Source organism: Hippichthys cyanospilos, chromosome 20, assembly GCF_059441005.1.
Source record: "Hippichthys cyanospilos isolate Australia breed blue-spotted pipefish chromosome 20, RoL_Hcya_1.0, whole genome shotgun sequence".
NCBI lineage: Eukaryota > Metazoa > Chordata > Actinopteri > Syngnathiformes > Syngnathidae > Hippichthys > Hippichthys cyanospilos.
The window spans coordinates 10,565,858-10,593,616 of NC_142388.1; the positions used below are offsets into that span (position 1 = coordinate 10,565,858).

A 27,759-nucleotide genomic window follows, 5' to 3' on the forward strand; every position below is an offset into this window, starting at 1 on the left:
TAATCTATCCCTACTAAGATCCACCGCAATAATTTATGCAGCAAGTCATGCAAGTACATACCTTTAATGAAATTTTACAATATATTTATGGTTAAACTGATAATGGGAAAACGTACAAAAAAATTGCTTAATGCTAGCAAAAATTCCTTTGTCCGGGACTAAAATGTATATAGATATTTTTAATACAGCCATGATTATGAAATGTGAAATATTCCAACAACAGGATTTATAGTTTCACTCACACTTTCTGGAAATTCACTTAGTCCTCGTCTCCTTTCTTCTCTGGTGTACTCTGCGCCATTTGCCCATCTATACAGTTGTCAGACACAACTACCGTTAGAATGTCGAGCTGCGCACCTTCCACTTCAGGAGGTAGGATGGTAACAGGGGTAGCTTCTTCCAGAAGGGTGGTGCCCTCATCTTGGAGCTCCTGAATATTCTCGGAGGAGTTTGACTCAGCCGGCATCTCAAAAGGTCTTTTCAAAGTCATGACGTCACTGCTGCTGTCCGAGATCACTACCTGAGCACCGGTTACGACCTCTGTGCTGATGACGGTGAGCCCGCCCAAGTGGCCGTGACTCACCAGGGTGACGGCCCCCGGCCCCGCCTTCTTTGGTGACAAGGCGATTGGCTCAGTCGGCATCAGGGCGACGGCGCTGGCGGCATTGTTGTTTTTTTTAGAAGCTTTTCTGGAGGCGATCTTTTTCTCCTGCGCTGTCTCCTTGCTTTCAGCTTTTGGTTTCTTCTCCTCCACGTTGCCCTCCAAGACCACTAGGTAGTTCTTCCACGGAGCATTGGCATCATGGGTCTAAAATTGGTATAAAATGCAGAAGATGTTTTTTTCTCCACAAAACAAGGCTTGTGTCAGCAAAATGAAACTTGAGCTATTTATACTGTATATTCTATTTCTAAACATTTCCCAAGTTGCAGCACTTGTTGATGTTGAAGTTGGAAGTTACTAGTTAAATAACCACAGGAAAGTACTGTATTTCTCTGAGTACAAGTACAACCCTAACCCTAACACCAAATTAGGGGGGTCGACTTATAACCGCATAACTTAAAACAGACCCATTTTTTCCACATATCTGTGAATAACATCAATTTGAATGCGAAATACGTAATATATAGTTACAGCATTTGCATCTACGCGGACGCGTACATTGCCTTGCGGTCTTAGGTTGTTTCCACCCCCTCCCCTCCATAACCAAAGCAATGCTATACGATATACAATGAAAAAAATGTGTCTAATAGTCCTGTAATTTTGTCATTTTAATAACATACACACCATGTGTTTTAACTGGATAGCCATAATCTATGTAACCACTAAAGTCGGGGTAGACTTAAAACTCGCGTTTTTGTAAAATTCTCCCAAATTGAAGTAAAAAAAAAAAGGGGGGGGGGGGGGGATGACATGTAATCTAGTACAGTAATAGTATAAAGTATATTTTTTAATTTATCTGAGTTGGGCTTGAGGAGTGTCTAAAATGGCTAATTAGTTTAAAAATTGTGTTTTTGACTTTGTCTTTGCTTGTATGTCAAGGCTGACTTTTTTTTTCCCCTTTAACTTATTGTTTGTTTTCAGTTTTTTAATTTGGTATCAACTAGGGATGGGTGAGTCCCAACTCTTAGTATTGATATTGGGACGATACCTGGATTTATTTCAAAGTATCGGGACTTGTGATAGGTAGTATCAGCTGCTCTCTTGGAGCAGTTTTGCGATCGCAAACAAAGACAAATTAAAAGAATGGAAAGTGACGATTTCTTTGAATTAAGGGTATGCTATATCGGAATATATATTTCTATTTAAAATTGTTTCTTGGCGGTGGGTTTGTCAAAATAATGGTGGTATCAACTTCATCGTCATCAGTGACTACTGAAAAAAGTGGTATTGTGCATTCCTACTTTACTATAAAGTGGCTGACCTTTGTTGGATAGTCAGTGTGTTATTGTCATTTTGTTTGCTATTTTTTTAACCCTTTGATTGATTTGGTTACTTCAGTAATGAAAGATCATTACTCACCATAGTGCAAATAGGCTTTAGTGGTTGTGTTTAGTGGTGTTTAGAATTTTCTTAGTTCGGTAGTTTAGCTGATTCAGGTTTTACTCAAGGTATTGTTAGTTTGTCAGTTTTCTTTCATTTTGCCTTGTTTTTACAATCAATTTAGTAGCTGGCTATTTGTTAGTCAGTCTGTATGTCAGTGTTTTCCCCCTCTTTCTTTTGTGACGTGTTACTCACCGCGGTGTGCCGACGGAGAGTCGACTTGTCGGTGAAAGTGCGGCCGCACAAACCGCACATGTAGGGTTTTTCGCCGGTGTGAATGCGCTGGTGCCGCTGGAGAGCGTTGAGCTGCGTGAAATGCTTATCGCAGTAACTGCAGGCATAAGGACGCTCGCCTGGGGCAGGGTCAAGGGTGTCAAATGAACTCAGGTTTCCAAGATGGGAACTACACATGATCAGGATTGAATGCTCACCTGTGTGCACAGTCAAATGCTGCCGCAGGGAGTTCCTCTGGGCAAAGCCGCGGCCGCAGTGCTCGCACTTAAATGGCTTGGAGCCGGTATGGATGTTGGAATGGTACCGCAGGTATTCCTTGGAGGCAAAGCTCTTCCCGCAGGCCTCACACATGAAGGGCTTCTCACCTTGAACAACGACAGAATTTGAAAATGATGCTGTAGAAGACTAAATCATTGTTGCCGTCTTACCCGTGTGGGAGCGCATGTGATAGGCCAGAACGCTTTTCTGAGTGAAGCGAGCGTCGCACTCGTCGCAGGCGAAGGGTTTCTCACCAGTGTGGATCCTAAACACAACCACATTCTGATGTCATACATCACATGACCAACAGACAAATGGCATTCAGCTGAAACATATTGGTGAATGTTATTAAAGAGTGAATTAAAAAAAAGGTGTCTGTGTAGTCATCCTTGTGGGACACCAAAAGATAAAGCAAGGATTATTAGCAGATTTGATTTCCGTAATTATGCCTGTCACATATATTGTTTGTTGTAAACAAGTATATTGGTGCCTTGTGCGTTTAATATGATGTTTGACTTTGTTCATACCTGTTGTGCATAGTGAGTGTCGACTTCTGGGTGAAGCGCGAACCGCACTCGGTGCAGGCAAAGGCTTTGATCCCGCTATGCGTCCGCTTGTGTAACATCAGCGATGCCTTGGAGCTCAACAATTTGCCGCAGTCAGAGCACTGGTGAGCATGCCCACCGTGCACCTGAAAAGTCAAGGCGGACAAGTTAGAAAATGCGGTGACGAGAACTGGGTTTCCGGGGTCCTTGGGTTTCAAAATTTGCAGAATTTCAAAAGTGTCTGCTTTGAGCTTTCGGTTCCTTTTTAGTAGTCATTCATTACATGGAAAGTTTTCAAAAGCCCCGTGCTGAACCTCTCAGTGGAATTTTCCAGAAACTTGGCATAAATTCGCAGGCCTTTTTTCACCTCTTTGCAACCTAATTGTTCCTGACCTGATTTTGGTGGCGGACCACATCCTTCTTGCGCTTGAAGGGCTTGGCGCAGACCTCACATGAGAAGAGGCGCTCGCTGTTGTGGACATGCTTCTCGTGGATCCGAAGGTTGGCGCGGTTGCAGAAGGTCTTCAGGCAGGTCTCGCAGCGGAAGATCGGCTCAGCTTTGACATCATGGTATGTGCTGTCATGAAGCAAGAAACCTGGTTGAGGAACTCATTAAAGACTGGAGTCCTTAAAACAGATGTTCGTCAACTTTTTGGGGTCCAGGGAAAATTTTCCAAGGAGCACCTTATAATGTCTAAAGACAAGTAAACATAACTACTGAAAAACAAATTTCCATGGCTTGGTTCTTTTTCCTAACCCCCGCTGTAATGCAACAAAATGTTTGAGAATGATTGACATCTAAGCACTTACCTCATGTGCTTGATGTAGCTCTTCTCATAGTGGAAGCTCCGCTGACAGTTACTGCAGAAGAGTTTCCCCTCAGCAGCGCTTTTAGATGCCCCGCCAGCATCTTCCTCGTCCCCACCTGAGGACAACTGCAACGTTTCCTCAGCATCATTCAGACTCAACGTGTCCTCATCCAAGTGAGGCGAAATGGGCGAGGATGCATACATGTAGTCATCTTCCTCTTCAGCATTAAACGTCTCACTTGCAGCTGGGATTCGCCTCTGCAAGACTTTGCAGCCACCCAGGCTCAGTTTGAGCTTGGTGGTCTTCATCTTAGGTTTTTTTGAAAGCTGCTCTGAGTTCTTTGGCGTCAGTTGACGTTTCATTTGTGTCTTCTTTCTGCTAGCCTTGGTCACCTGTGACGACTCCTTTATGGCAAGTGACCCAGAAGTATAAATCTTGCTGCAAACCTTGACCAGCTCATCGCATTCCAAAATGTTGGCTGCTGCCTGCAGGTCTGCTATCCTGCTCTGGGCTACTTCTGCCTTACCCGTGTACACAAACTCCAAAAAGTCCAAAAAGATGCCCGGATGCATATTGGAGAGCGGAATCGAATCTGAGGTGGCATCTGGTGACAGGAAGATGTTCCTGAAGTAGCCGCTAGAGGCGGCCAGGACCACTCTGTGAGCCTGGAATGTCTGTGATTGACCCTTGAAGTCAACCTGGACTGTGATGTCAGTTAGATGTCCCTGCAGCCTCAGGCGGTGCAGTGCGTTCAGGATATTCTGGCGGTGCTTTTGGGAGGTGAGCTGGAGCACCGCCATGCCTATCATGAAGTGAGTCTGATAGAAACACAGTTGTACAAGGCACGTTGAAACATTGGAAAGTGATGCTTTGAGAAACGAGTGACGGAATACGAGCTGTCGCTGTTTCATTCCAATCTCACTTAACGTTTATTGAGAATCGCATGTTGAGAATTACATGCTGTGTGCTTAAATGAAATCACATATTGCCCTAAAGTCTGTTATCTTCACTCTAACACATTTAAAATGTATTATTTATCCTCTGAGAAGAACGATTACTAGTCATTTATAATACCATGTACAGTTCAATGTAGCGTTGCTTAGTGCATCATATTAAATGTGTGAGAACACGATTAAACGTAGATCATGGCCATTGTTATTCTAAGCCTTAGGTTGTAACGTCCATCGAGAGACAATATAGTAACGACTTTAACCCGTATTGTTTTTACATATTGCAATTTGTAAGGGGTTTGTTTGTTTGGCCTTTACGGCATGTGAGCACAAAACGGTTTTAAACGAGCGAACAAAACGTCGAGACAGAGCTACTTTCTTACCGTAAGGTCGCTAAAATGGCAGCCCCCATAAACAGGAGTGAACGCAGATCTCTGCTTACTCAAAACGCACACGGAACTTATCCGCAAAGGAAAGATGGACGGCGACTCCACTGAGACAAATGCCACAAAGGCGAATAATACATGGGAATCCAATTAATAGTCTAAACTTAAATTAAATCGTTGCCATTCAAATCTGTATTATTTTTAAAGAACTATACTTGTTTAAAAAAATTTTAGCGGCTTTGTGTGGTTCTTTTCGTTTTTCATCTACGCTTAAACCAGGTTTGTCACCAAAGGCTTCCGTAAAAGATGGCGCGCGTGCTACGCATGCGTATTGTGTTTTTTCCCCTCGTAAATTGCACTCTGATGAGCCATTATTGTAAGGTTGGCATTCGACCTAGTGCTATTTTTTATTTGTTCTAAGTTGGAACAAACTCCAAGTTTTTTTGTATTAGCATATCAAAACTAAATAGTAAGTCCTTGCGCGCCCACATCCCGGACAAGAAAAAATGACGGCTGTATTTAGTTCTTAAATTTGCACCTGCTCGTCTTCTCTGCGAGAAGTTCTGCGTTGGTATATTCGTATTATTTTTTTTCTTACAATTCACTCGAGATTCAACGACGAGAGACTAGTTTTGTCAACACGTTGTCCACACGATGGCGTCATTGCCTAGCTTCTCAAAACCACGATAAACTTTTTTTTTCCCTCTTCAGAATATGCACAAGACAGTCGTATACAACGCTGCCTCTTATCCCGTTTAGGTTTATAACTTCGGTCATTCCGACATCCAGCAGGTAATTAGTTCTGCATGTTGTCCATCAAATGAGGTGCATACGTAGTCAATTCATATTGCTATATAACATGGTGGGAGATAGCTGATACACTCCCACTTAAAAATCGTTTGTTTAGGTATTCTATTCATATTCAGAAGGGCGTAAATCATCCTCGGATATGCAAAATACATTGTAAGCTATCAGTCAAAGCTACTCTTACGGGTGAGAGGGTGTTCTGCTGTTGCCAAGGTTTCATGTCTCCTCCACAAAGAAATCCATACAGCTCCCATTTATCATAATGAATCCTCTAAGCCTGCAGTGTTGCATCTGTTGGTGACTCATACTGCACACAGAACAGGAACACAAATGCATATACTTTATTATTTTCTCTGTATTCAAGGGTTGCCCAGTATTTAGTCGAGGACAGCTCAAGGCGCTCGAGTTTAATATTAGTACATCAAACTTTAATCTTTTATTTTGTTAATTTAACACGCGACCAAAATCTTGCTGTTGGGTGAGACATTTCCACGCCAGTCCTGTAGTGAGCAGTAATGTACAAAGCTAATCTTTTTTAACTTTAGCCCCATCTGCTGGAAATATAGTGCCACTGCCCCAACAAGCAGACAAATTTATCAAACGTGTAAACGAAACACCTGCACTAAAATAATGTTAGATTGGATTCAGCGAATCCATTAGATGTCCTTGTGAGAACGCCGTAGCATCTCACCAAAGATGACTCATACTCGCAGAAGACGCTACTAAGCAAATCAGCGGAGAAGCAATGGCGTATGCGCTCTCCAAGAACCGCAGTCTTCCCTTTGTACCAGACGAACGCGATGGGGCCGTTCCAAAACCCACTGCACTCGATCCAGCTCTGTGTTCTGCGGTGGTTTGGCCTTCCGCTCCCCTCAGGCTTGCTTGACAATAAACGTCAATCATCTATTCTTTTTTTCTTCAGCGGAACCGTGCGTGCGTGTGTGTGTGTGTGTGTGTGTGTGTGTGTGTGTGTGTGTGTGTGTGTGTGTGTGTGTGTGTGTGTGTGTGTGTGTGTGTGTGTGTGTGTGTGTTTAGATCAACCTTAACGCTTTGGAGTCACTAGCCAAGCAAGGAACGTATAGACAAACAACCATTCGCTTTCATGGAGAATTGAGAATCGTCAGTAAACCTAACATCCATGATTTTGGAATGCAGAAGGCAACCGGAGCAACTGGCGAGAATCCACGCAAACTGATGTTAAACGCTCACAGGAAGTCCAGAGCTTGGAGTTGAACCTTCAATCTGAGAAATGTAAGACAGATGTGATTACAACTCACCCAGCATTTAATATAATGAGACATTATTAATTAATTGCAACTTAATGGACCACATTATGTAGGGTTTCAAAACACATTCCTTCCAATGTCTTTCTTTCTTTCTTTCTTTCTTTCTTTTCATTTTAACTACAATGAACACAACTTTTAGGTTACCAAATTTTTAGTTTGGAGGGGGGTAAAAGTCATATTTTTTATAACTTAGTAAAAGCTGACAGCAATAGAACTGTCGATCTGTCATAAAAATCCCTCCCTGGCCACATTGATTGATTGAACAGTACATTACAATGTTTAAAAAACAAATAGGAAGAAAGCAAAAACGCTCATCATGGGTGTCTTGTAATCAGATTTTAAGAAACCACCATGCTTGAAGAAAAACAACCAATCAGAGCCATAAGGCTTGACCAAAAGGTCTTCAGAATATTTTGATTCAAGCAAAAAAAGGATCCTCCAAACAATAACTCAAGTAGTGGAAAAAAAAAACTACACAAGTATCGAATAGCTGAAACATGAAAACAGTGCAATTTCAGCTTTATCTATGTAAAGGCATATGTATAAAACAAAATAATAAAAGAATGGTTGTCAATTGCATTTCTAATGGACAAAAATAGTTTTTCGCGACCAAAGACTTTCTAATTATCGTCACTATGTTTGCATTGGGCACATGATTTTGCTCAGGTTTGTCGAGGTCATAGCCAGCATTTGCACACGCACACACACGCACACACACACACACACACACACACACACACACACACACACACACACACACAAGAATCCAGGCCTGTGTCAAGTGGCTGCATGCCACACCGCTCGAGTCGAGACCTGGCGGGTTGAGCCAAAACCTTGAGAACAAGATGAGGACACCACAAGGTTGAAAGCAGAACTTCATAATTGTGGTGAAATTTTGTTGGCCTGATGAGGTTTGATGCCTTTTCCAGGGCCAAAGGTTTCCTTCCATTACCAGGCTTTTTGCGGTTCTCTGCTCCACCAACTATTGAACGACTGGTCATGTTTTTGTCATGTTGATCTCACTTGTTTTGTGTCTCCTTCGTAGTCGGAAAGCTAATAAACTGGACAAGGTCACAGACAAGGAGTGGCAGTATGAAGCATTCATTTCAGCTAATCAGATAACATCTAAACAGGTCAGTTGTGAAAAATGTTTCGATATAAACTAGAACATATGTCAGTGCCCGATTGCTGTTCTGAGGTCGATCTACCATCGCTGAAAATCAAAAGCTTGTTGCACAGAATGTCGCAAATTACTAAAATATTCAACAACAAAAAAAGACAAAAATATTATGAGGTCATTGACACAAACCGTGAAAAGAAAAAATTAACAATAAAAAAAACAAAAAAAAACAGGGAAAATGCCAAATGTAAGAGACACAAATGTGTACACAAATGTAAGAGAATACTAAACAGAAAATACTAAAGCATCTATTGGATCAAAACAGAAATTATTTTAAATGTTACAGCAATATTCAATGAAAACTACAATTAAAAAAAAACAATGTGTTTGCAGAGGATTTTACAAAATACAGTGCCTATTTTTTTAGCCCTTCACTGAGCTAAAATTTCACAAGGGACACCACGTTAGTAATATATTTGATAACTTTAAATGTCCAGCTGCAGTATAGTAGTCATGGTCATTTCCAAGTGACTCAGTCAACGGCAGTTATATAAGTTGTTTTTGCAAAAGATAAGGAAAATATGCTCTAGTAATATTGTCTCCTTACATCTATCGCAGGGATGTATGAACATGAGCGTTGATTGCTTTTTGCTATGCCACACATAACCAAATATTAATACCCTTTTCCGGGATTTTGACTGTTAAAAAAATGAAAATAAATAACAATATTATTGCCACACAAGTAAATATTAATACCTCTTTCTGTGATTTATCATACTTATGTTTGTGACTGAATTCATAGTGTCGGTGCAGATTGTATTCTTTGAATACAGCCACCGTTTCTTACCGTTTCTTTATTTAAGACAAACTGCCTTTTCTTTGCATTGTACAAACAAATAATTGTGTGTCCTCTCTCTTATCTAACCATTTTGCCAACGTTACGTTTGTTTTAGGGGTGTGTCCAGTTTTTTTTTTTTTTTGCTGCAGAAGTGTGGGATAGAATGTCACATTTTATGCATGTGTAAGTGTCGACATCAGGAAAAAAAAGTGAATAGTATTGTTCTGGGGACAAAATGCGGAAGCGGGACGAATCTGGCCTGTGACTATCGATAGTTGCTAAGATCCTGATTTCAGTTTTTCAATGTTTTTGCGAGATTTAGAGCATAAAGAAGGTTGCATTGTCTCCTTAAAAACCAGGAAACACTTCTGAATCGAATCCTCTTGTTTCGCGTCCTTCAGAGGATTTCATCGGAAAGAACTTGGCTTGCCAAAGCCACATAATGACTCAATACATGGCGAGCAAATGTGCAAATAATAGCGTGGGGATGCGCTAAACAAAGACGATTTCATCCCATGCCCGCAGATTCATTTTCAATAAATGAAAGACATTAAAAAGAGCACTTTTGGATGTTCCCTGGCGTTTCATTGAACAGCTTTGCCTCTCTAGCCTTCCATTGATGAAAAGATAGACGGAATTCCGAGATGGAATTACTTTGGCCTCTGACTCACCGCCTGTGTTCCTCGTGGCTCCCTCCCTCCCTCCCTCCTTCCTGCCTTCGCCTCCCTCCTCCTCCTCCTCCTCCTCCTCCTCCTTCATTCGTCCTTGCCAGTGTTCCCTCTGCTGTAACCGAATCCCGCACTTGAGACGCCTCAAGGACGACTGGCCGCCCACTGCAACGGCCGCCGTGTTCAGAAATAGAGGGCTTACCTACTGCAGTTAAAATAGATACCAGCCTCAATAAGTGACTCACACGCTTTTGTGGCACGCTCAGTCAGGCAGGTGTTTTCCCACAATGCAACTGTTTCCTTAGCGCATTTTCCAGAGCCCTTCCCTCCCGTCTCCTCCTTTCTTACTTTATGGAGATCCTCTTCAAATGTTCTTTGAAATGCAAAGATGTGCAAAAACATCAGATGCATATTAGAAATAATGGAAACGTATTCTGAAAATCTGCAAAATGATGACCAAAATTTGAGAAAAAATACACGGATAGCAAAAATAATTTAAAACGACATGAAAAGCAAATAAACCAACAATATAAGTTTCGAAAAGAAAAATATTAAAATATTGCACAAAATAATAAAAAATCAGCCATATAACATTTAAAAAATATGACTTAAATCAAAATATTATACAAAATAAACATGACATTAACACATCATACAGAAAGACAGTAAAATACCAAATATTTCGCAGGGTAAAATCCTAGATAAAAAAAAACAAATTTATGGTTTTAAAATCAAGTTAATCTTTAATAAATATTTATCACAAGAAATGTTCATGCAGAAATTGTTAGACAAAAACATGTAAAAAAAACATATTACAAAAAAAAGGTATTTTTGTAAAACAGATTAAAAACTACGAGACTTGAATGACATATACTAAACAAATGAGTAAAATTTCACAAAAATACCCGTAATTTTGACCCTCACATTTTCCAACAGAAAAAAAAAAAAAAAAAAATATATATATATATATATATATATATATATATATATATATATATATATATATATATATATATATATATATATATATATATATATTAACATCTGGTTAAAATTCACTAAACTGAGATCACGATACAATAGAAAAAACCCCCACAATAGATAGCAACTGATGGCACAGCACATTTGCCCCCCCAAGCTACCTTACTTCCTTCCTGGCCACCGTCGCCATGCTTGTGTCCTCTCTGGCTTCACTTCCTGGGAATTGCATCACTCTTCTCCCACATATGGCACACACGCACTCCCACATTCACCCGTTATGTGGCTCCATGTGGAATGTTACGCTTGGTCGGTGTTGCCGGATTCTGGAGGTGTTCCCAGCTTTCCCGGCCTTTTCCCATTTTTCCAAGCTTCAACCCAAACGGAGCCACGTGAACAGTACTATAGTGATTTAATATGATGTGTTCTGGACAAAAAGGTTAGAAAATCAAAAGAGGTAACTATATACGGTATGTGACATTCCACAAATTATTCAAAAATAATAATTACAGAGCCTGGAATTTGTTTTGAGATACTTTTAAATATGCTTTGTGTTCATTTCTGAATACACATGCAAAGTCCTTAAGTTGTGAAGCTGTCATTTGAATACTTTTCATCAGTTGTTTCTCTGATACATAATATTGTGCAGCTGTCCCCATTTTTAAAAAGACAACACTCACTTACCGTGATCTATAGTTTCAAGTGTACAGTTAAACTTAATGTGAGAATTGTAAAACGCAGAAATCATAAGTTCCCATCTCCCCCGTCACACGGGGTCAAGCAGGCTATCGGAAAGCCAGCGTTCATCAAACCGACTGTGTCGCCCATTCATTTTATTTTTTTGCGTGACAACCAAAGCAAATATCTTCCTTCCTGTGGTGAGGGCGACCGCAGCCGCATTGTTAACCCTCGGATGCACCGACTGGGCTCTTGTGAAACGTGGCAGAGCTCCAGCTCCGGCTCAAGTCTTGTGTAATAAGAACAGGGAGGTTGTGCTGCAGGAAATGGATGCCAGGACGGGAAGTTTTGTTTGTGTGTATTTATACGTGTATGTGTGTGTCTGTCTGCTTTTTTTTTTTTTCTTCAGATGGAAAGAACCATGAAATTCAATCATAAAAAAGTCTCAATGACCTATTACAGAAATTGAACAGGAAGTTTAACATGTTTTACAGCAGCCATTTTGGCGTAGTTAAGCCTCCAAGTTTATCCAATCAATCCATTTTCTGCAGCTGCATCCCTCATTAGGGTTTTCTTTCAAAATTCTTCCACCTAGAAAGGTTCGTAAGCAATGTCGGAATTTTATCCTCTGTATGTGTTGTAAGATTTGCAATCAAATGTGATAAAGGGCCACGCTGCTTTCTTATTGTTAATAAATTACATGCTTCTTCCGGTTGGTTGTAAATAATTTCAAAAGAATGTTAAAACAAACTACAGATTGCACTCCACATTTGCAAATTCAGTCTAGGCAGGCTTGTTTTTTCTTCATCTTTTCCAAGTGTTTTAATAGCAAAATATGCTCATAGAATCCTAAATGATAAACCCCCAAGCTGAGCAAACCGGCAGGCGTGGTGGGGGCGAGATTTCATAGAGATTACCGTTGCGCTTCTGAAGCGGTCGAGGAACGCGACTCCCAGTAAAATAAACGGGATTCGCCGTTTCACGAGAAGAGCGCTTGTTGACTCAACGGCTCAAGGCAAATTGCTTTTCATCAAGTCAAATATACCGCATCTCAATATACAGTGTCAAATGAACTCCCACACGTTTACTTTGGGTACGTTTACCTCGGAGGAGACCACACGTATTTGAAAATGATACGAGCCGCTGCTCCTTATAAAGAATTATGAATGAGGATTTGATTGTTCTGTAGAGTTAACCACATGTTCAGTTTCTTAGCACCCTTCTCGGTGGTCTTCGAACTGGAGTTCAGGGAGGCTAGCAGCTAAGTACCGTTGGAACAAAAAAAAACAACAGTATATACAATGAGGAGCAATCACTCAAACAAATTCAATAAACTACACGAAACTACACCTCACTACTTTGATTGATTTTCATATTACATAAATCCTTCATGAAATCCCTCCCCAGTAAAAGATCCCTGGGTTCAAAAAAATTGAGAACCCCTGCACTAGGACACCAAAAACACAGTTAATGTAAATGATAAAATTCCATCTAAATGCTTGCAAAATTCTGGACAGGATCTCCCAGCTTTGCTCTCGGAACCACCAACTTCTTTCAGCAGTCAACATCTGTCTGAATATGACCAAAAATGGCGCGGGGGAGAGCGAGTAGGAGCTTGTGGTTGCGGGAGGTGGGGTGGCGAGACATAAGACTGACACGTTTACACGGAGGAGTGAGACAACTACGTAAAGCTTTTGAGATGTGGACAAGATAGAACTCATCTGAGCTATTAGACCTTCCTAGATGAACCAAATGCAGCAAAAGTTAATGCAGTGATTGGCTGGAGCCCTCCTGTTAAGCTGTGGGTCAAACTGGCCCATTTGAAAGTTACAGTAAATGTTGAATGTACTTTTTGTAGTGACTTCTGCTTGGCTTATTATGTAAAATTAACATATCCAATAAAAAATGGCTCTTTACGTCATTTTTGTTGGTGTATTTTTAAAAGTTCTTACTTAAAACACGGGTTAATATGACCCACAAATATCACTGGTGTTCCATGGGTAGGAGTGGGGGTGGGGGGGTGTTACAGTTGCACAATTTAATGGTTACATGCAAAAACAATTGTTTCTGATAATTTTGGAAAATTTACACCAGACATTATTTTCTTAAAGCAAAGTATTGGATTTTGGTAACGTGCATTTCATTAATTTAACCTCCACTTCGGTCAATAAGTACTAAGCAGATACTTAAGTTGGTCATTTGGTTGTCACTATATAGGCTGTAGCTCAGTCAGTAAAGGGATAGGATGAGATCTTTAAGGACAAGATCTCGCAAAATCTATTTTCCTTTCATTTCTTCTTTTGTCAGTGGAATACATGAAGGACTGTACTACTTATTAACGCTCTACATGACAGTAGAACGTGATTCCGAAAGTGGTGAGTCAGCCAGCCAACTTCAAAATAAAGCTTACCTTACCAAAGTTTATATTTGGACAACAATATCTTTGAATGCTTTTATTTTCAAGTTTTTTTCTGGCGGCATGTTGTGACAGCAACAAGCTTGACTTTTCTACTGCACAAACTGTCGCTCCCGGAGTGAGTCTCCACCTAAAAAAAACAAACAAAAAGTTGCTCTGAAATCACGTTCGATTGCCAATTCAGGGCGCTAAAAAATCGACTTAATTATATTCACATTTTATTGTATGGTGCCTGGTATGTGTTTAGCGCAGTTTCCAGTATGTGAGTGGTTAGCTAACAGCGTCCAAGTGCTCAGAATTGCCACGCAAGAGCAGTTGGGTTAGTTTTCAAAGGCAGTTTAAAAACTCTCTATGATGATAACAACCTGACACAGTTGCTGTTCCTACTGATCACTTTTAAACAACCCATGGATGTACAGTCGTTCTTACGTCACTTTGTCTCAGTGAACAAAATTTGAGGGAGGAGAGTTTTCTGTGCAAAAGATACAGCATATATATATCCAAATTCCAAAATATTCAATAGCTGCAGTCCTGCAGGAGAAATGACATTATTTCTTTTAAATCACCTGTTTGGTAATATTTTGGTTTTCCAGTTGAAGAAAATAAAGGTAAAATGTTGGCAGATATGACAAATACAGTTTTTAAGCACCACAAAAAACTTTGCCATAACCACAGCTTACATGATCTAAACTATTCAGTAAGAGAAAAGGGTTAGCTGAAAAATGGGCCTGACTTTCCTTTCATATTTACATTTCCGTCTAGATCACAGGTGTCAAACTCAAGGCCAGGGGGCCAGAACCGGCCCGCCACATCATTTTATGTGGCCCGCCAAATGCTGATTTGATTTCAAGTTTCTAGCTAAACTTGCAGGTTTTCTTAATAAAAAAAAAAAAAAAATCTGTTCAAGAGCTATTTTTTGAACAGTTTTTACCAGCCTCTGATTTCAAAACTAGGTAAGGATGTAAATAAGCGAAAATTGTGTTTATTAGACATGTTTTTCTATTTTAAAGTCCTAATTTTAGAGAAATTCAGGGGTACGTAAAAATTTAAGCAATGACTGACTTTTTTAGACTGTTTTTAGATGTATTCCGGCCCTCTGACAAAAACTATAACTACAATGTGGCCCACGATAAAAATTAGTTTGACACCCCTGGTCTATATCATGAATTTTCTTGCAGTCATCTCAGTAAGAAGAAAACATTTTGAAAACTGGAAAATTTCTATTAGGCATGAGGTCGTATTATAGATATTGTGAAAATCTCATATTGTCTCATTTTTAAATCTCGTGAGACATCTCGTTTTGGGGGGTTTGTGTCTAATCCCATCGCTATCCAGTAGATACTGTAAATACGTACAAGTCTTACTGGTTGGAAGGTCAGTCTGTAATAATATAGGTGCAGTATATCAGTTAATAACCATAGGATGGTTGGTTAGTCAGTCACTATGTATGATTGATACTATAGGTTGGTTCATAGACTAAATACAATTTCCACCGATTGTTGTATACCTGGTCAGTGTTTGGGTCATTAAATAGAGTAGATGTGTCAGTAAACTCATAATTAAATAAAATTAAGCTGTTTTCTTCTTAAAATATCCAATTGACTGGGTTTATATACACTTTAAAATTAACACAGATACTATTGCATCATGGGCGATTCAGCTCAGTATTCCAATGCCCTATTCCATGTCGGAAGCATTGTGGGGTCACCTTGACTTTATCACCGTGACATCACAAAACAGCAAGACTGCGAATGCCAAATCGTTTTGTTTGCCCGAAATGCAACGGTCCCTCTGTGGTTGTCACCTGGCGGTATGCCCTGGCTTTGTCAAGTGTGTACACAAAGACCATCACATGGACCTCAAATGACGCCTCATTTGAGAAAGGGTAAAAAAAACATCATGTTCTAGTCAGGCCGGGTTGCCATGGAAACTCAGTATCGCCGTTGCAGACTTTCCACGGGGATCTTTGTCTGTCTGTCTCTTCAGGGACCCTCGCATCAGTGATGTTGTGCACCGCCAGCCGATGACTCACCGGCGTCAGTTTCAAATTCACTGGACGCTGCATTTGCTATACCTGAATCATAGAATGACATCTTCTACATATTTTAGTTCACACATGGGTTTTTACTGAAAAAGAACCCTAAAACCTTTATGAAAGGAATTCATTTATATTAAATTACTAGATTAATATAATATTAAACTAAATCAATTCCTATCTACGGTTCGCGACAAAATTCTGCCTTTATAACAAAATAATGTTCACTGTTGGCTGGCACTTGTAGAGAAATACTGTATGTTTGTTACATTGGTAGTTACGCTGGATAGGTAATTCCGTCAGTCATTAAGATATGAAGAAAGGTTGGTCGAAGGTTTGCTTGGTGGGTCATTTCATCGACAGGTAGGTTGTCAGTAGTGATGACGTAGTGACGAGACAGATTATTGGTCATGGCTAGGTCACTTGTTTTGGTAGCCTTGTAGGTCAGAATTATACAAACTGGTTGCTCGGTTTCATTTAGTTATCCAACATTCGGATACTGTGGGTTGGTACTGTAGGTTGTTGTGTTGGATTTGGTTGGTTAGTTCGTATATATTTCATTGTCTTTATGTTGGTGGGTCCAGTTAGGCCATAAATGTTTTTTTTGTTGGGAGTTATCCGCATGTCAATTGGTCATTCACTTGCTAGGTAGGTTGATCGGTTTGTGTGAAAGGAATCATATATTAGGTTGCTATCAGTATGTGTTTATTTCTTGCCTAGAATAACATGCATTGCTATCCATCTATGCAGTCCTAGTTCATCTCGCCCTAGTACTTAGATAAAGCTGTTGACACAGGAAAGTGTGAGATGAAACCATGGCCCAGTTGCTGGCGGTCCCCGGCTGGCACGTTTTGTTATTTCTTGTATTGTATAATGCTTTGCTGAATGAATAAAAAGCAAGCGGGGACGGCTGGGCTCCGACGGCTCTGAGGCAAACACGACAGTGGAAGCCGAGTCCTCCCTTGCGGGCAAAGAAAAGTCAATCTCGGTTGGTCTGAGTTACTAGTTTGCTGTTTAGCATTTGGGCTCGTCTCGAGTCTTCTATGTAGATTTCTCTGACAGTTTGGTCATTCAGTTGTTTGATAAATAAATCCATCATCATTATGCAGGTCGTAGGATGGATATAAACTGTATGTCACTTAGGTGGGTAGATCTGTTGGCAGGGTTGGTTGCAGGTTGCAAGGTATGTGACAGACCATTTGCTGCGTCTTGCTGTCACGCAAGACAAGTGTCGGGTTCAGTCAAACTAGAACATATAATAACACACAAGGAACGAAGACGAGCGAACAAAAAACATGGCATCTAAAAAGATGTTTTTTGTTCGCGAGGAGGACTGACAGAGATATGTCTGGAACATATTCTGTCTAGTCCTCTTTTCATTACAATAGCCCCTAGTTACTCAAACTTTGCCGCATTAAAGGTTTGGCAGAGCACACAGCAGCAACGTGACGACCATCACTCCATCGCGGTTCGTGTGTGTGTGTGTGTGTGTGTGTGTGTGCTATCAGTTCTCAGTTCACACAATTGCTGCTTTCTTCTTTTTCAAGAACATAACGGCCATCCATGGACCGTTCAGTCCTGTGGTCAGGTCACGGTGCCTCCTATCTTTTTGTAGCAGCATGAGTCATGTGCCTTCTTGTGCTTGCTCCTTTCACAGACAACTTTCTCTTTCGTGATTCAAACAAGGTTAGACTGTTGAAAAAAAATGCTTTGCAATGCGATAAAGAGTAAATAAGGGATAACGTACGTATGTACATTTATTCTAACGACAAGCAGGAGTCTCCTCCACCTGACGGCTTTGGCTTTAACAAAATTAATGAGGTGTGATGTTAAACCCCCTACCCCCCACCAATCCCCTGTCAAATGAAGCGGAGGCATCAGCATCAAATCAAACATCAGGTAACCAGAAAAGCACAGAAGGTCTGCCAGTCTCACTGGAGTTTTTAGTTCATTGGTGCACGGCTGATGACTTTTCCGACCGCAACCTGGGGGAGTTACCCAGCCCATCGGCAGAGCTCATTAAGAAGCATAGAAAAAGCTCTTTTTGTTTTGCTCTCGTGTGAGCGGCAGCATGAGGATTTTCCCGACGCGATGAGCGATGAGTCACGGACACCCCGAGGAAGCGCATCCAATCGAGGAAATGTCGTACATTCACCGCCAAGATTGCACGCAGAGCACGTGTCAGGGTGTTTTGTTTATCCCTGTGGGAGGTATACAGTATACGCCGGCATCATCGCCGCAATTGTACACGGCATTAATCCAATGGGATTCCCTGGGCTGTAAAAACACGCTTCAGCCTAAATTCACATGACTTAATGCAACATGGCTAAACAGCTGAATATGTGTGACGCCGATCCATCCATCATTTTCACAAAATCAACCTTACGTCTCCAAAAATAATAATTGAGATATTGCTATATTGTAATTCTCCACTTTTAAAATTCCATTTAAAATTATTTATAATACACAGTGATAATTCAAAAATGGATGAAGTTACAGCAATGTTTGTTGCCCAGTTGAAATCCCCATATTATCTGCTCATCCCTTATTTTCATTTATTTCGATTAATTTGAAGCTTTTGGCTTCTGGAAAAGGAAAGTCAACACCTTTAAAGAATTTGTTTTTGTAGACATGCCAAAATCAACATCTCTGTTAAAAATTTTAATTTTCATCAGTAACTCAAAACTAATCTGTGACATAAGCCTGGTCTTGCAGCTCTCTCTCTCTCTCTCTCTCTCTCTCTCTCCCTATATATATATATATATATATATATATATATATATATATATATATATATATATATATATATATATATATATATATATATATATATATATATATATATATAATATGTGCACAGATCTACAACAAAATATTTTCAGGTGAATTTATTCAATTCGGGTTAATTCAATTTGAAGTTTGATTCAGTTTGATTCAATATGGTACGTATTGAGCTTATGTCCTGTAACAATATATAAAAGCTTTGCAAAGACTTAACTATTCAAGTGAATTAAGTTCAAAGAAGCAACAAGCCATCAGCAACATCAAATTTATTTATATTGTTCTATACATGGCATGCGTCTCGCATAAAACACAACTTTTTACAATATGCTACATTTTAACATGTAATAAATGTTTAGTTAAAACATTGGTTTCTAACACTCCTTGTATATATATATATATATATATATATATATATATATATATATATGTATATATATTTATATATATATATATATATATATATATATATATATATATATATAGGGAGAGAGAGAGAGAGAGAGAGAGAGAAATATTTATTAATGGGTTTCTGTGCTAACTGATCATTTAGTTCACTAAAATGGCGACACTCAACATTGACGTGTGCGTTCATATGTAATATCTCAGCAGGTTGCACTCACAGCTCGGGGAGACGAGTACATCATCTCCGCTATCCAAACACCCCCCAAATTGTGTGCCCAATCGAGTGATGAAACTCGAACCCAAAGCCGGAGGCCTCCGTCGAGAGAAGCGCGTCGGGCAGTCTGATTGGTTACATAAGCGCACAAAGGGAGCGCACACACTCGCGCAGACCCCAGAGGCCTGTGTTTGCCTTTCCTGTAATCGGAGCATCCGTTCTCTGAAGGGTGATGTAACCCGACGCCAGGCGAGCCAGCCGCTCAGACGTGCCGAAATATAGGCTACCCCGTGTGCAAATGCGTGTTCTTTAGATCGCGTTACATCACCTGCGACACGATTTACGAGCGATTGCGAAAGTCGGCGGGTAGACAAAACCGGTCGGCCCCACCGACCCCACCGGTTCGCCATCCGGCAAGCACCGGCTTTCCTTGCGTCACGCCACTTTGCCAATGTTTCGACAATGGATATACACGTTGCCATGATTTAATTCGTAAAACATCTTGTTTTCAAATATTTGTCCATTTTTATAACCTCCGTATTTGTTTTTTAAATGTCAACTTCATGTGAACTTTTTTTTGTTCTATCCATCGTTTTTGGCAGGTTGTTTTGCGTGTTTAAAATATTTGACTATTTTTGTCATACAATAAGTTTTTGATCAGCCATCTTTGTTTCTTTGTGTCCATGCAGTGTTCTTCACGTCTGGCTTTCATTTAACTTCTGCGCCTAGTTATCGAAAGGTTTTTTGGCCGTCTTCCAAAGATTCAAAATACAACCCGGCTTATACTTTAACAGTACGTGTTGCAACACACGGGCCATATGGAAAACAACTGTGTGTCCGAATAAGTCAAGGCCAAAGCGCGTAACGCTTTAACAGTGCCGGCTTCTCCGCATGACCCATTTGCCGACGGACCGGTGTTTCCCTCTCACTCTGGTTCTCTCGCTCTGCCGTCGTTGCCATGCCAACATCGCCGCTGGCAAGAAAAAAAGATGAGGACTAGCTGGCTTTTTCATCAATGCCGGCATAGTTCTTTTAGGCTTGTTTAAAAATGATTAATTTGTAGTGATATGTCTCAAAAGCACCTAGCTTTGATTGTGGCTAAGAACATCTAGTGCAAAATGAGTGACCAGGCCATTGTTTATGTTCATGCGTGTGTGTGTGTGTATTACAGTATTACTATCTTTCAAAGGGGAAAAGGCTAAAATGTAAGATGTTTGGAAAAAATTCCCCTTTCCTTAAGCCAAACGCCAAAATCAGAGACTGGCCAATAACACTGTGACTCAAAGGGAAGTATGTATTCCACTTTAGATTTTGACATGTTCACATTATTCGGGTTCTTTTTCATTGTTGGAAACAATGTACCAGGTCTGAATCTATCATAACCTTGTCTCAGCAAACCTCTTTGTTGGCCACAAAACAAACATTTGATTTATCTTTCTTTTCACATGTCTTCACTGTTCCAGTGTGATCTTAATATTATTGTATTAAAATATTAATTACCATTAACTGAATTCTTTCAAGTACTTGTTACAGGCGGATACTTCAATCATGTCATTTGAGGTCGCTTCAACTTATGTCAGCTGAAGAAAGAAAAGCCTCAAAATGTATATTCCTCTTGCCCCGCAGCAGTTTATTGCGATCTCTATTTGCAGGATTAGGACAGTTTACTTTTCAAAGGTTCCATACTCCCTACGTACATCGCCTGGCGGGCATAGAGACGGAGTACAAACCATAATACGGTGACTTGGGGACAAATGCAGACAGGTACCATGATAACTCATCCATAACTCTAACCTGGCACCAAAACCCGTTTCCTTAATTCCCCAGTCCGTTTAAAAGCACCCTTTTATTCACGAGAATGGATGGCTGCTTAGTTTCTGCATTAGGCCACCGTCCTTCCTCTGGACGCCTGTCGCATTTGTGTTATTTACGATGCTTTCTGCCACTCTTGACGCTCTTAAAGCCAAGACCGCAGTGAGATAGCACTCTTGGTAATGTTTGTTACAGGAAGCGATGCTCACAAAAGGAAGGGCCAGTTGGAACGTCATGGGCAGTTTCTGTATCTGACAATCAATAGACAAAATGATTCATTTAAGCATTGGATCCTTAGTTCCACACCTAAATATTACACTTTTTATCTAAGAAAGGCATGTTGGACTATTCAATTGTTTTGGGTAAGAGTTGGAAGAAGTGTCAAACCTCATGAACTACAAAATTCATGGTGATCCAGACTCTTTGAAGATGTTTCAAAAATGGACTAATGACAAACCATTAGCTTGGAGTTTGGTTCAGGGTTTCTTGCACAATGGGATACATACTGTATCTCTGAATCTTGTTTTTATGTGTGTATAGAATGAATGGTCAGGTCAACAGACTGGTAGCGTTATCATATTGGACTTTGCTGTCTACCTTCTGACTAATGAGCATGCATCTTGGGTTAAAAACCCTTAAGGACAAGTTACCCTTTGCAGGGAGTTTGGTCTCACCCTGAATGAACGCAAGAGTGGCGCAGACATCATGGAGAGACTTGAATGTCTCCTGGACATGTTCCTACTTTTTGGGGGAGGGAAAAACTAAATATCATGGCAGATTTAGAACATGGAGGAAGCCTTTGTTGGGCTGGAAGGAACAAGCGTTCCTCAGTAAACCTAGGAAATGTTGAGATAGTAAAGTGTGAGCTTCCTGGCTGAGCTATCTACCTCCATGACCGACTGTCTTAAATGGAATTTCCGGGTGTGTCCAGACAGGACAAAACGTCGCGGTAAACTTCAAACATGCTGGAGTGCCCAGCAACAACTTGGTGTTTTTCAGTGAAACAAGGGAAAATAGCCATAATCATGCCTTCATGACCAATTGTTTTTGATGAGAGTTCTGGTCCAACCAGGACAAAACCTCATAGCATACTCTCGTTATGCTGGTGAACCTTCAGGTTGCTGGCAAATGAAAAACTTGGTTTACTGCTGAAGACACGAAAGACCAAGCATCCTTTCTTACTTTTCTTTTTCTGAATTGATTGAAGCATTGCACTCATGTCAAACCGAGACAAAACCTTATGACAAACGAATATGGGCATGCTAGATGCTATTCTTAATACTGAGCTTGGGAATATTGCTTTTTAGTAGACAAGCACAAAAATAATGGTCCTCAGTCTAGACACCCATGATCCTTACCATCATTTCTCATCTATCCAAGGAGTTATGCTCTTAATTAATTAGCTGCAGAAAAACTGCCCCCCCACCTCACCCCAAGGCTTCATTACCAGGGTATTAGATGGAGATTCTTCGATACAGCGATGTTGGGATGGAAGAGGAGTGCAGATAGAATTCTTTGGAGGATTTTGTCTCTGCGGGCCTTTTTTAATGCAATTCAGCAGGGTGACGATAATGTGCCCCTATGCAAAACACAGGCATGCCAATGTGTGTGTGTGTGTGTGTGTGTGTGTGTGTGTGTGTGTGTGTGTGTGTGTGAGATGATTTAATGGGGTTCGGCCATGTCGCACCTCTCCAAAAACTTTTTAAGACTGTCTCTTGCTGGCTATTGGTCTTCTTTTTACCGCAATGCAGCAGATCTTCTGGGCAGCCAGAGGAATCAAAGCTCTTATTTTGTCTGTGTTAAATACTGAAGGGGACTCTTCTTAACCCTTCAATTCACTGAAGCATGCTGATTTAAACATGAATAATCGGCGAGGATAGACACATCAACTTGGTTTTGACCGGAACAAACTCACGTGGCCGACTAATTGCATGTAAAATTCTTTTTTATTCTTTTGTCAGCCCACTTTCCCAACGCGCAAAAGAGGCATTTGCTCGCGTGCATTCCTAATTAGGAGCCAATATGCAAAGCAGATCAAAAGCTGTATTTAGTAAGTTTCCCCATTCGCACAACAAATTAATGCCTGCGACGCATTATCCACCCCCTTCTGCGCATTCACTCGCATTTCATTAGCCAACATCAAAGTTGACCCCGAAAGTACAATTTTCAACCCGGCCTACTGGATAATTTACAAAATAAGTCTGGTTCTGTTGTTACTTTTAATAATCAATCTAGTTGTCCCCAACTACCAGTCCATTTGGTAAATAAACAAATATTTTGATTATTCATTTTTTGTTTTGTTTTTGCATCGGGAGGTATTTTCAAAGAAAAGCCCATGAAAACTTTCCTCCTTAGTATGGCGGACTATCTAATCTAACGATTTCGTCTTTGTCCTGGACGCCAAATCTTTCGTTGTCATTGACTTTTTTTTTTTTCGTGGAACCGTCTTACAGTGTTGCCGAGAGTTGCGCGCACAAACCCCTGGGGGTCACGGGATGTCCTTGATGTCAATTCCGTCATTCGTCCTCCAAGGTGAGCTCCCTCCTCTCGCTACTCCGCCACGCGCCTGTTTCTCGCTCGCCGCCCGGCGTTGCGTCATGTTCCGATCAGAGCCACAACAAGAGACGCAACACTGAGAGGCAGCGGGACGCTGAGCCTGAGGCAAAACGCCGCCAAACTTTGCGTCAGAACTTTTTTTATTGGGTGGGGCATGACCGATAAGGCTGAAACACAAAGTTTATTTGAGGGTATTGGCTATCGACTGATCTTTGGCACAGTTTAAATACTTCTTTTGGTGCTGCATTCAAGATGATATTTTTTGGGTATCTGACTTTTTACAAACAAAGCATAGCAAACAAGTCGATGTTAGCCACAACTGCTAACGTCATGATATATATTCTGCCACCAATTGGTTTCTCAAATGAACATTTTACGGATGCATTAGCCAGCTCTTTACTGTTTTTCAGAAATATAAATTTTTTTTTAAATTACCTTTAAGCACGATAGTTGAATTAACCATTCATTAATTTTAATCATTTTTACGCAAATATCTGTAATTACTATAATTCCCCGAATATAAGATCCACCTCTGTAAAAGACACACTCTTAATTTTAGGGTCAAATTCTGGTATTTTTTATGTTACCGTAAATAAGACACACCAACACTTTGGCACCAATGTAAAAACTATAGCAGAACAATACATTTTATCTTCCTAAACTCTTCATATTTTCTTGTGTTCATATATATTTGTAGTGCGTTGTGTATCACATTTCCCACATTTAGAGTGGTCAGTGAACGGTAATGTTGAATGCGCTGGAAGTAATTGTTTTTCATTTTCTTTGCGACACAGCCCGAGTTCATTTTACCTTAAATACCCGAAATTGCGGCCCACCCGTGTTTCATCAAGTTTATGATTGTGTGTTTATGCCATAAGACCGCAATTAATAAATGAGTCAAATGGAATACCTTTCCGTGTTCTCTAATGGTAACAACCTAACACAAGCTGCTGTTATCTGCTAACAGCTAATTCTAGCTCGTCCTGTTATGGTGTGTTTAATATTTGAGAAATTATGATCTATTAAAGTTTGGCGTGTGATTATTAGTCTCTCTGTCCTCTCATCAATGCATGATTTATAAATGAAGACATGTGATGCACAAGAGACGCCGATGCTTGCCGCTTCCTGTCTTCCAGTAAGGAGGTATCGCGTGACCTGCCCACCATGTGACAACAGTGACGACCAATCGCAATTAACTGGCCTTCTGAATTCCTTCCTTTAGCACCATCAGCCCTTTTCCCCCCCTCTCTTAAAAGAGCGCAAAGCTGTCATTTTACTAACAACTGTTAGTAGTTTGCACCCATATTTTTAAACTTCACTTGACCACAGTCAAGGCCAAAAAAAGGAGATTTCCGTGCTTTGGATGACACAAACAAGCCAACAAGCATACACAAAGACATCAGCCAAGGCTTACAAAGGTTACCACAGCTCACAAGGGAGCAGTCAAACAATTTTATCATCAATAATTTATTCTCATCATAATTTCAGTTATTTAAATGTTTAACTAGGAATTAAAATCCCCATTTTATAAATAAACAGTTAAACCAAAACAATTTGACTATTATTTTTTATGTGAATTGGAATTGTTATATGGAAAAAAAAAGAAATAAACAAACATTAAATAATTTATTTTTCATTTAATAGCACGCACAGAGGAGCAAATGTAATGAGCAAAACAGAGCTCACAATTAAATGTAATTAGTTGACAACAGCAAAAAAGCATAAATTAACATAAGTATAAATGTATAATCACTGTATTAGAGATGTATTTACTGTATATATTTATTTCTTAGGTTATGTGAAAATATTGGAAAAACAAAACAAGAAATCAACTAACTATAGCTCAATAAATATTCATTGTGAACAAAAATGAGTAAAAGATGTACAATAACAAAATGTTTAAATATTTAAATGTATGCTATATGAAAATGTAAAATATAAATTAAAATGTAAAATAATGTTTGTCTTTTGTTTGTTTTTGTTTTCTTAAGAAATAAAGCCCTGTGAGAATGAAAGAACCTTCAGGCGATGGTTAGCGATCACGGGAAGATCACATGAAGCATCTGTGTCACATGCTAAGCCGTCACATGGGGCAGGAGCAGACATGGCAGCCGGTCCAAACTGGTTCTTGGCGAGGGGATGCTACTTCCAGGTATCACGCTGGCGGGAAATTGCGCTCTTGCGCTTTGAACCTGCGTGCCATGCAGCAGCAGCCAAGTTTGGAAGTAATAACATGTTTACGGTAATTGATAAGAGGAAAAACTTTGTTCAACATTTAATACAGTTAACTATTTCGATTGCTTTAATACATGCACACGTTCAACCTGAAAAGAAGTTCATTCACTATTGTGGCTCCTTTGGCTAAAACTGAACTTCTTAGAGTGAAATATTTTTAAAAAAAGCAAAGAATAACCAATAATCAATACATTCATTTCGTGCAATGATGCCACTAAAAATCCAGGTAGACTTAAGGTGTTTAAAGAGCAACCGAAGTCATATGTGGATGGAGTAATACATGCTGACTGCTTGAACGAAATCATGTGCAAGTCCCCGTAATTGCCTTTCTTCTCCTTTTCATCATTTGTGTGTGTGTGCGTGTGTGTGCATGTGCGTGTGTGCCCTCTAATGTAGCATAAACAACAGCTTGCGCAACACCAGGTCAACTGGAAACAAGATGGGGTTTGCTCTTGCCCCACTATAGCGCCATGATTTTCCACCCTCCTCTCTCCTGCCTGCCTGAAGTGCTTCACCAAATACACACCTGCACAGACACACACACACACAGGCACGCGCATACACACTGGGAGCGCAGGCCACAATGGAAACTGTGAGTCACCATGTGCTCTCCTTTGGTATTGTGATCCGAAATCATTGCAGCGTTGAGTCACTACAGGCCTTCCTTTGTGTTTGCGTGTATGTGTGTGTGATAGCTAATTAAAAGTGTGTGTAGTAGTGTGTGTGTTTATTTACACGTGGCTTGCCTTATTTGCAATGATAATGCAAGCAGTGCGTGCTTAAGGGTAGTCATGACATATTCATTATACACATCAGTATACATTGCGTGTTGCTTATATGCATAATGACAGCATGTTTTATGCATTTAGATACCCAGAACATGACAACAACAACAATGAGTGAACCCTTACTATTTGCGGAGGATAGGAAGCAAACCTCATCCCTCCAAAATGAAATGTTTTCAAGGGCGACTTCACCTTTGCTGGGCACGGTCTCAGAGTCAGTCGATAGCTAGTGTAGCTGCCAGGATATAAGTTTAGTTTCATTACTGGTATACGTAGTGCGTAGCGTCACACAAGTATGCTTTGACTGCATTGTTAGCGTTAGCATTGCTTTTTAAAAAAAATTTACTGTATATGACCATGCTAGTGACTAATGTAATTGATTGCTACCTCAGGGAATTCCGCTACAGAAAGTCTTGCCTTTCAGAATAGGAGCATAATACAGGAAGTGTTGAATGTGAAACAGCCATTTTGATAGTCGTGAACTCGTGAGTATTTTCGACTCTTAGCAAAGAAAACATTGTTTTGCTGAGCTTTATTTTCAGAACTGGGCAATCTGTCGCCAAATTGACCCGCCTCTGAGGAAATGGACACCGTCAACTAGCGCTTCTGCATTTTTGGCATGCGCTTAATGATGCTAAGGCACCGATTTCAGCTGATTTCTGTCAGTCAATCAGGGTCAGCACTGTCGTCTTTCTCTGTCTGGGTGTTTTTACGTGTTTTCGTTCGGCAAAAGTACGAAAGCGCTCGCTGAATGTGGGCTTCCGTCAGAGATTTGGCAACGGATTGTCTAGATCTGCATCGACGCGCTGATTCCTTAGCTAACAGCCAATCAGAGTGAATAGATGTCACAAACAGCAACAACATTTTGGTTCAATGGCTCATTCATCCATCTCATTCAAGACACAAAAATCGCTTTCACTT

General features: G+C 40.3%; 2 protein-coding genes across 4 annotated transcripts in view; one reads left to right on the forward strand and one right to left on the reverse strand.

Annotated features, from left to right (window-relative positions):
• Nucleotides 1–45: 45 nt before the first annotated feature.
• On the reverse strand, nt 46–5,481 carry gzf1 (GDNF-inducible zinc finger protein 1). The gene is made up of 8 exons (XM_088403664.1): nt 5,222–5,481; nt 3,889–4,706; nt 3,472–3,655; nt 3,061–3,224; nt 2,704–2,798; nt 2,473–2,640; nt 2,237–2,394; nt 46–808 (listed from the first exon to the last, which is right to left on the reverse strand). The coding sequence occupies exons 2-8, from the start codon at nt 4,695–4,697 to the stop codon at nt 260–262; spliced, it is 2,127 nt and encodes a 708-aa protein (XP_088259790.1). The 5' UTR covers nt 4,698–4,706; nt 5,222–5,481; the 3' UTR covers nt 46–259.
• The window catches only part of trib2 (tribbles pseudokinase 2), a 43,439-nt gene continuing 20,347 nt past the window's right edge, over nt 4,668–27,759 (forward strand). The window contains exons 1-5 of one of the 3 annotated variants that reach the window (XM_088403667.1): nt 4,668–4,700; nt 7,187–7,282; nt 8,363–8,450; nt 23,716–23,794; nt 25,810–25,970. In XM_088403667.1, coding sequence (XP_088259793.1) covers nt 25,873–25,970 — 98 coding nt within the window. In that variant the 5' untranslated portion in view covers nt 4,668–4,700; nt 7,187–7,282; nt 8,363–8,450; nt 23,716–23,794; nt 25,810–25,872. Of the gene's footprint in view, nt 4,701–5,589; nt 6,017–7,186; nt 7,283–8,362; nt 8,451–23,715; nt 23,795–25,809; nt 25,971–27,759 lie in introns of those variants that run through there. The other 2 variants (XM_088403666.1, XM_088403668.1) reach the window with 2 other exon arrangements.